The sequence below is a fragment of the Barbus barbus genome, assembly GCF_936440315.1.
Source record: "Barbus barbus genome assembly, chromosome: 12".
NCBI lineage: Eukaryota > Metazoa > Chordata > Actinopteri > Cypriniformes > Cyprinidae > Barbus > Barbus barbus.
The window spans coordinates 13,733,820-13,743,762 of record NC_136740.1 but is presented as its reverse complement, the minus strand read 5'-3'; the positions used below and the strand labels follow the sequence as shown (position 1 = coordinate 13,743,762).

Sequence of the window (9,943 nt, the reverse complement as noted above, 5' to 3'; positions counted from 1 at the left end):
CCAGTAATATTGAGCATTTCATTCATTCCTTCACTGTAAAACAGCATAACATTGAATGAATGTAGGACATACACAGTATATTTTAGGCCTATATGTGACCCTGGACCACAAAACCAGTCATAAGGGTCAATTGAGATTTATACATCACATGAAAGCTGAATAAATAAGCTTTCTATTGAGGTATGGTTTGTAAGGATAGGACAATATTTGGCCGAGATACAACTATTTGAAAATCTGAGGGTGCCAAAAAATCGAAATATTGAGAAATTCTTTAAAGTTGTCCAAATGAAGTTCTTAGCAATGCATATTACTAATCAAAAATTAAGTTTTGATATATTTACAGTAGGAAATTTACAAAATATCTTCATGGAACATGACCTTTGCTTAATAGCCTAATGATTTTTGGCATAAAAATGTTTATATTTTTGACCCATACAATGTATTGTTGGATATTGCTACAAATATACCCATAAATGTTGCTACTTTTGACTGGTTTTGTGGTCCAGGGTCACACACACACAAACATACACGTACACACATATACATGTATCTACTGTATATATACAGTATAATGACACTCATTCAGTCACACACTTTTCATAATAGTTTTAACAAAGAAAATAAAGAAATAGAAAAGAAAAATGAAAAAGATGGCTTGGAAGCATTTGAATTTGATTCATTTTATTCAAAATTAGGCTGTTTAAATATCTGCAGTCTTGTTTTTAAATTGTGTATTAAATATATAAGTGTTCTGTGACAGAGCACGCCATTTCAAATATATACATTTCCACCATAAATAAATAATTCTCATTGGTGCAAGTTTATTCTTAGTTAGCTAAAACACACTCTGAGCATTCACCATTAATATGAGAGAAGAAACTGAACATTTTTAAAATGTGTTTTAAATCTGCTGTGAAATGAGCTTAATAAAAACACTAAACCAATCTTTATATGAATGAAGTAATATGTAAACAAGTGTGCAAACCAAATTTAGTGATATCGTTCAGCAGCTGGACACACTTCCACTGCATGCAGAATATGAGCTGCTGTGAGCCTAAAGCAAAGTTAATTAAGCATGAGAACCACTGGAAAACAGAAGAGCTTGACAAGCTTTAATTAAAGTGTGCAAATATTCAGATTCTTGATCAAATCTGAAATTTAACCAACAGAATTTTAGATTAGCCCAAGATGTCCAGTCAGTGTATGATGTTTGGTTATTTACATGGCAAATTACATAGAATTAATCTGCAGTGCCTAAACTTTTAAACCTTTTTTTGTTTCGTTTTTTCAAGCTGCACAATTTACCAAAATGAGAATTTAAAGAAACTAATAAATTACACATTCAAACCTTGAAATGTTAGATCAAGATTAATTGGAATTGTGCAAGAGCACCAGAATTTGTATCACTGTACCTAAGACAGTGAAAACTTATTTTAAATCATAATTAATTTCAAAAAGTACATGTGTGCAAATTTACTTGAAATTCTAATTCAAACTTGCAATGATTTGTAACAGCTGTCTGATAAGCAATCAAGAGAAGTAAAACCTTCTTTGTCCAGATAAAAGTATATTTTCAAGCAAATAATTGAAGTAGGCCCTTGAAGGAGGCAAAGGGTTTATAAACCAAACAGTTCAAGTTCAATATTAAAGAAGAACAATGCAGAAGATTTTAAAAGAAAAATATAAAGGTGACTATACTACTACTCCCTTTTGTATATATATAGCCATGAGGGAGACGAACACAGAGCAAGATTTTTTACAAAGCATAATATCTGAATATGTTCTGAAATAAAAAAGCCATGAAAAGTCATGAAAAAACCCAGATGCAATCTACAGTTTTTTTCTTCTGCATTTTGGAGGGAATCTGGAGAATTCTACAGAACAGATGCAAACAAGACATTAACCTGTAAACTCTACAACCAGATGATGAAGAATGCCAATAAAAATAACAGAAAACAAAGGTGTAAATGACAACATTGGACATGCCAGGTCAGAAGATTTGTACAATGCACGCTTGAAGGTTTAAAGCGGACACAACTCCATACTTTCCTCTGCAGGTCAGGTGGAGTATCACAATGAAAGGAGTGAAAGATGTGTAGAAGAACTTTGAGAATGATGTATGTTCCAACTCTATGGAGTTTTGTGGTTGCAAATTTTGTGTGGGCCTAGTCATTAATGGACCTAAATATACTGATGCACTAATATAGGCAATTCCTTGACTTCAAGAGATCATAATACAAAATTATAAATAACAATAATGAGCCTCTTAGTCTTTTACAGTAACTACATCACACCCTCCAAAAAAGAGGCTGCATATGCGAAAAATTGAAATGAAAACAATAAATAAGCAAATAAGGGTATTTCAAGGTAAAGAATCAAAACAAATGTATTTCATCAAGAGGTCTAACTCAATAACTGAAGCTTATTAGAATAAATCCGAAGTTGAATATTGCAGAGTTCAGTCATCACCAGTAAAGGTCTCGAGACTTAATGGAATGATATATAGAAAATAAAATGTCTAGTGAGAAGTAAGGAATTATTATATCAATACAAAATAAATTAAATGTATTTACAACCTTGCTTATCTTTTTAAAACTTGAAAAAAGAAAGAAAATCTACTTGTTCATGCCCTCCGTGTAATTCTCATTCTTCCCCTGTGTCACTGTCAGACTCCATTTCAGGAACTGTTGAACTGTACCATTCTGCATTCTCTTCTGGCTCTCCTTGTATACCAGCAAGGGAAATCCCTCCACTTTCTGGCGTTGCCTTCATGTCCATCGCCTCTAGCTGCTGGCCTTGGTGCTTGCGCTTCGTGTGACGTCGCAGCGTGTTGCGCTCTGCAAAACGCATGTGGCATATTAAGCACTGAAAGGGTTTCTCACCGGTGTGTACTCTCTGGTGCCTCATTAGTTCCCCTGATTCACGAAAACGCCTTGGGCAAAGCTGGCATACAAAGTTTCTCTGACCTGTATGAATGTGTTTGTGTCGCTCAAGATGGCTTGATCTTTTGAACGCTTTGCCACAAAGGTGACATTCATGGGGTTTGCTTTGGGAGTGTGTGATGGAATGGCGCTCAAGGTCCGAAAGATAGTAGAAGACCCGTGGACAGTACTGACAGTAAAGAATGCGACGAGGGCCTAATGCTTGGTTCTTTGGGTCACTGATTAGAATTCCGGGTGATACAGGACGAATGGGTGACGTAGAAGAGGTGGTATCTAATGAGTCTGTTTGGTCTACCGAGGTAGACTCAGTCTCACCGTCACAGTTTACCTCTGCCTCTTTATTTTTACTTTCATGGACTGTGGCAGAGGAATCCGGCTTGGTGGCTTCAGAACATGAAGAAGTAGTGACCGAATGCGTCTCAGGCTGGTTTTCTTGTTTCTCCTCCACAGACACAGCCAATCTGAGAAGGGCTTCCCGAAAGGAAGTGGGCACTGGTGTGTCGGAGTAGGCATCAGTGCTGAATTGCTTGGTTGGACTTGTAGAGGTCACTGTGGAAGTGCTAGAGGAAGCAGTTGATGAGGTAGGGCTAGCAGGAAGATTAGAAGGGTTATTCAGTCCTGAGATGTCTGTAGCTGTGGCAGAGGAAACTGTGCTGAGGCTGAGAAGTGATGGGCGTGAACTTAATGTAGATCCCAAATCAAATGGACAAGTTGCTAAGGGAAGTGCAACAGTGGAAGAAGAGGAAATTTGAGATAACTGCCCAGGCGAGGACGAACTCTGAGTTGAGGACACCTGAGGAGATGACAAAACTAGGAACATGGGGGAGGACTGAGTGTTCTGACTAAGAGGAACCGGCAAGGAAAGGGTAATTAGCCCTGGTTTAGCTTTAGAAGCCGGTGAGGAAAGAGACTGAAGCTGAGATGGAGGAAGAAGAAGAATGGGAGTGTTTGACCCTGTAGTATTAGCCACAATCTGAATGGGAACTGATGCCAAGTCAGACATGGCAGGTATGGTGAAGGGTTTATCAAGAGCTACAGAACTGTTGGAAGATTTTGGCTCCTGGTTTGGGGCAACTTGTGAGGTTTCCACTGAGATATTTCCTATAGACATATTTGGACACAGTGATTTGGGTAGTGTTTGTTGTCTGGAGTCTGCAATATCCTGTACATCAGCAATGAATGAGGGCTTATCTTCAGCATGTCCTGGGCTTAGATCTGTTTGTTCAGAGAGCCCCGCAGTGTATTGTATATTATCAATTTGTGGAACTTTCTGTCCATCTGCAGTAAGTGTGTAAGGAATGCCCTGGTCATCTATAAGTAGTGTATCCATTGGATCTGGGGTTATGATATTGGGATACGATGCAGTTGGCATGGCTTCAAGCGAAGAGGAGGGCAGATGTCCATCCCAATGCTGAGGCAGATATGTATGAGCGTCACTTACTGATGGAATCCAACTAATTTCATCGTTGTCCTCCTCTTGCTCCACTTCTACTTGTTGAGGCTCCTCCTCAATTTCATCAACTTCCATATGAAGTGAACCTTCATATTCAGGGTCTACAACCCATTCACACTTACTCTCCTTATTTTGGTCTCTCTTTTTTGGTAGGCTTAAATCTAATACCATGTCTTCTTCATATTTTCCCAAAGAACTTGTCACTGCCATGTTCCTTGCGATATCAAGTCTCTCCTCTCTTACATTACATAAAATTTGTGTTTTATAATCTTCAGTGCAGTCTTTACTATATTCTAATTTTTCGTTGTTTGCATTTAGGTCCATCCTAAGTTTACTCCCTCTTGCATGTGCCACATCAACAACCTGTGTTTTATTCTTAATGCACAACTCCTTGCTTGTATGATTGCCTCCACCAGGTGACTGTAGTTTGTCTTTAAGAAAACCTTTATTTAAAATAGATTGTCGTTGAACCTTAATCTCTAGTAAATCATTGGATGACATGTTGGCAATGTTTGTAGCTTTGGTTGTCACTTCACAACCTTCTGTCGTAGCATTATCAGACTCTACATTGGGAATCAGCTGCATGTTTGTTGATAGGCTCCTTGTGTTCTCATGAAAAGGGACTAATTTACCTTCAACAGTCTGGTTTTCAAGAAGACTCATCTGGTCTGAGTCGGATTCATTTTTTGGGGAGTTCTGCTTGCTGTAATCCTTTATAACTTCTGTCTGATCTTGTGGTGGAACAAGAAACACATCTGGGGTCACTTTGTCCTTAGACTCAGTCCTCAATGAGAGTCCCTCATCCGATAACTCACCCTCCTGACCCACAGACATTTGGCTATCTTTGGTGGCAGTAAGATCAGTCCACTTAATATGTGGTATGGTCTCACCTATCCTGTCCAATGTTTGTTGTTTGCGCATAGCAACTTCTGTACATTCAGCAGTAGAGAAGAAATCATATTATTCAGTACTCATGGAGTAAGTCTGTTCATTATAACCTGAGAGAACATTGAAATATTGCCTGACAGTGCCACACAATCTTGCATAATCCATGTAATGGCACCATTGCCAGTTCCTTTCCCATCTGATGCAACTGCTGATTTTCACCCATGTTTCTGCTACTGCCATCAGTCAGGACCTTCTACTCATCTAAGGCATCAATCTAAAACAAACAAGCAAACAAAAAGAAAAACATAAGACAAAAAACACACATTCTGTAAAGAAATAACAGAACTCAAGTTACAAAGACAAATCTCAAATAATGTATTGTTTAAGGTAGTAATATTTGTTCAAATATTAGTGCTGTCAAAATATAAATAAATTGCAACTTTAACTAAAAATCATCTTTTTGAAGTTACAATCACTTTGTATACTCTTAATAAATTATTACTAACATTTCATATTTAATACATATTCAATATTTAATACTGCTACATTATTTCAGTTATATTGTTATAGGTGTGTATTTACATAAAAAAAGAGACAGTATCATATAGTACAGAAGTTTTGATGTGGCTTGGAAAAAAATGTACAATAATTTGTTCATTTTCTGAACTAAGAGGTTTGTTTACAAGCACTTATGAAGTACTTATATTCACAAGCACAATAAAATCATAAGAGATATTGCAGTTAAACAGAACAAACAGAGGAGGCAATATAGGGTTGATAAAAATAAATCAGACTTGATAAAAAAAAAAAAGAAAAAAAAAAAGTGTAATTATATTTCATCTAGGGATCAGTAATATAAGAAAATATAGCTGCAAGCAGCAATTACGGGGCCAAGCACATCAGCGGCAAAACGAGGAGCTAAGCATAGCACGGAGCTTCAGACCAACTGCAGCAATGAGTAATTGAAGCCATTTTAAGATTATTGTAGTCCAAATGGCTGAAAAATCATTTAAAACTACTAGTAATATGATTGAATGACTTTTCACCTTTGACCAACAGGTGGCACCGTCATCAAATCTATGTGGTGTGTTCTGTGTGAGGTGACAATGGCACACACAAAGTTTTGTGTCAATATGCCAAAGCATTGCAGAGATACGGCCTCAAGTGTCACTTTGGCATCATGTCTTTTCATTACAATAGGCTAATGCAATCAAAAGTTATTTGTATTTTTGTAAATTTAATTATTATTAATTAATGAATGGTTTATTACTCTTGACCAATAGGTGGCGCTGTTACCAAACTGACGTGGCGTGGTCAGTATGAGGTCACAATGTCACATACAAATTTTTGTGTGAATATGTCAAAGTTTCGCTGAGATACAGCCTTAGATGCAGTTTGGCATCTTTCCAGCAACTTCGTTGACGCGTTAAACAAAAACCGTTTCGTATATCGACACAAAATCCATAACTTCTTGTCACCATGGTCTGAAGATGATCCGAGTCAAATTTGGTTCAAATCGGACTAACGGTCTAGAAGGAGTTCGAAAAAGTAGGTTTTCAACATAAATCAAAATGACGGACAGGAAGTTCATCCAATTATGGCAAAATTGGTATTGATGTTCTCGATATGAACCAAGGAATATACCAACATGAGTTTCATTACAATAGGCTAATGTAAGCAAAAGTTATTAGCATTTTTAGAAATGTCATTATTACTTTTGACCACAAGGTGGTGCTGTCCCCAACCTTTTTGGGTATTATCAAGGGCATGGTGCCGAAGAAGCATACAGAGTTTCGTAACGATATATCAATGCGTTCGTAAAATATAGCATTTTACGACAAAATTCAACATGGCCGACACCCAAAATGGCTGATATGGGAAAATTGGATATGGTTGGATTTGGCATGATGCACCGAATCTAAAGAGACCATTTATGATTTTTGGCCACACCATTCACAAGTTATAAGCAAAAATATACATTTTTCATATCTCCTGACCACTAGGTGGCACAGCGCCGAAACACTGCAGCTCGTCTCAGGTCATGCTTGTTATAACACACACCAAGTTTCGTCTCAATACGTCAAACCCTTGCGGAGATATAGCCTCAGATCAATTTTTGCATGCTTTTTGGCGAATTCGTTAGTGTTCCATAACTTCCATAACTTTTTGCCAGCATGGTCTGTAGATGATCTGCACCAATTTTGGTAAGAATCAGACGAGCCGTCTACGACGAGTTCGACAAAGTAGGTTTTACAAACAATTGAAGATAGCAAAAAAAACTAAACCTTACGATTTTTTAATTTTGGACTTCATTCGACTCGGCTTGAGCCAAGGATTCAGAGGAAAATTAAGAATTTTCATTTTGTGCCTTATGGTTCAAAAGGTATTAGCATTTAAAAATTTAATTTTTGGACAAGTGGTGGCGCTAGAGGGTTTGAGTTAGAGACTCCAAATTTGGTGTGGTTACTATCGACACTATCAGTGTGGCAAATTTTACAACTTTCCCGCAATCGGTTCTATGGGCTGCCATTCATTTGCGGCGGAAGAATAATAATAATAAGAAGAGATCTAACAAACACAATAGGTGATTACGCACCTTCGGTGCTTGGCCCCTAATAAACCCATTTGCCTCTTTCTTAACATGATTAAATTTCTGATTATTTTAATTTAATACTGATACCTACTAAATACATTAATTCAACAGCAGAATCTGATGACATCCATGAGCAACTCTTCGCAGAAAAAAAAGAACAATACAAAAACACAACCTTTTCGACCACTTATTTTATAAGCCTTTAAAAAAATTATATTAGCAACATACATACTGTCAGAAGTATTATAATATATTTACATTCTTGATACACTACTAGAGAAATTAACTTTTTACTAATTGCTTCAATAAATAACTTTCTCAGGCTTATTCTGAATACAAACACTGTCATTATCAACTTTCTCTAGATGCATTATTTTGGTCCGACAGGTCAACAGAACTACTCTTGATATATTTTGAAACCTTAGAACACACTTCAGAGGAGTCTGGTGGATACTGCTGGCAAATCATGTTTTAGCAGTTGTTTTCATTTGTATCAGAAAGCATGCTCTATTTCAGTGGTTCCCAACCCTGGTCCTGGAGGCACACTCACACAGTCTTCTTTCTCTGGAGACATGCAAAATGTGCAGTGAAGGGGTGCCTCTAGGACCAGGGTAGGGAACCACTGCTCTACATGATAACAATCTAAAAAGCATGATAACATTTTTGACAAATCAAAACAATAAAGCATTTTATATTTTATAAACAGCATAATTATATTTTATTATGGCATGCGTTTTTATAAACAGTAGTATATTTAAACCAAGAAACCCACCAGTACTTTATTATTTTTTTAAACAAATGCAACAATATAATTTGCAATTTGTTATTAAATATATTAAATTTTGTTGCATAAACAAAATATATTTGTGTTTAGAAGTGAAGAAGTTCTCATATTTAACTCTATATAAAAACACTAAAAACAGACCAGTTCTTTGGGAGTGAAAAGCTTGACAAGATCACAACACAAATCAATAGTTAATCACGTTACTAATGAAGATTTTTTTTTACAATTCTGACCTATAATTTAACCAGCATTCGATGTCTGTGTGATATTTGCAAAAGTACACAAATGCCATGCAGTTAGCAGGAATGCAAGCGCTGTCATGGTAGCAGGTCCACTCCTCCTTCCCGTGGTTTTCATCACAAATTAACGGTCAACGCGCATGGCTCAAGGTTTGACACCAATGCCTTTGTCCGTACACTCAGCCATGCAGCACTGTGGGAGAGTTAGAGATCAACACGGGGGACATTCGACGCCATTACGCGCCGGAGGTCCGTTTAAAGAAGAAAAATATCAAACCAAACATCGCGTTTGATGTCTGTGGGATCAGACAGCGAGTCGAACCCGTGCCATTACATGCCCAAAAGTATCTGTCTGACGGATATACCCTCCCCATAACCTGTGTAATGCAAATACACTTTAATTATTCACATATTTTGGTCAAAACACTGACTGCGCTCGAACCTGCGACCAGCCATTTTATGCGTACCGAGGGTTCGAGCCGGTGACAGCGCTCAGATACACTGCTGCCTTTGAAACCCTATTTCAAACTTTCTAAGACAACCAACGCGCTTCAACTGCTACTCACAAGAACTCGCATTTCTTCCCAAAAGCTTACAACCATTCGCGCACATCGCTTCTTTATAACTGAAACATTGAATATGAAACTGTTCTCACCACGAGTCAGCTCGCGCAGGCACTGACTGGCCCGACCCTGAGATACTTCCGGAAGACCAAATATGAATGAATGACTGGGCGGAGAGGTTGAGCGCGAGCGAAAGGGGAGGGGGGTGTCGTGGTGTTGCAGTTTTCTGCGTCCGACCTGGACATGCTTTAGGATTGAAATTTTATATAACTTCAGTTGTGCTTTAGCAAATATGTTCACATTATTTTCATGATAATAACACATTTAGTAAAACTGTGGCACATTATTCAATATAAACATTAATTTAGAATCTAACAATTATATAATTAATAGCTTTAAAAATATTTTAATTATAAGTTTTACACATTCTAGTATTGCAAACGAGAGCCAGCATTCAAGTTTCTTAATTTTCTTTAAGTAC

General features: G+C 37.3%; 1 protein-coding gene across 2 annotated transcripts; it reads right to left on the bottom strand.

Moving 5' to 3' along the window:
* Window positions 1-666: 666 nt before the first annotated feature.
* Window positions 667-9,611, bottom strand: LOC306877999 (uncharacterized protein). Of its 2 annotated transcripts, none has more exons than XM_079430077.1 (2): window positions 9,555-9,611; window positions 667-5,557 (listed from the first exon to the last, which is right to left on the bottom strand). In XM_079430077.1, exon 2 carries the CDS (start codon window positions 5,314-5,316, stop codon window positions 2,644-2,646), a length of 2,673 nt encoding a protein of 890 aa, XP_079286203.1. In that variant the 5' UTR covers window positions 5,317-5,557; window positions 9,555-9,611; the 3' UTR covers window positions 667-2,643. The 2 variants fall into 2 exon arrangements, with proteins under 2 accessions (XP_079286203.1, XP_079286204.1); XM_079430078.1 differs by having other exon boundaries at window positions 9,466-9,578.
* Between the last annotated feature and the right edge of the window lie 332 nt (window positions 9,612-9,943).

Excerpts from the sequence above, each read along its gene's own strand:
- LOC306877999 (XM_079430077.1), bottom strand. The coding sequence starts at position 5,316 with ATGCGCAAACAACAAACATTGGACAGGATAGGTGAGACCATACCACAT.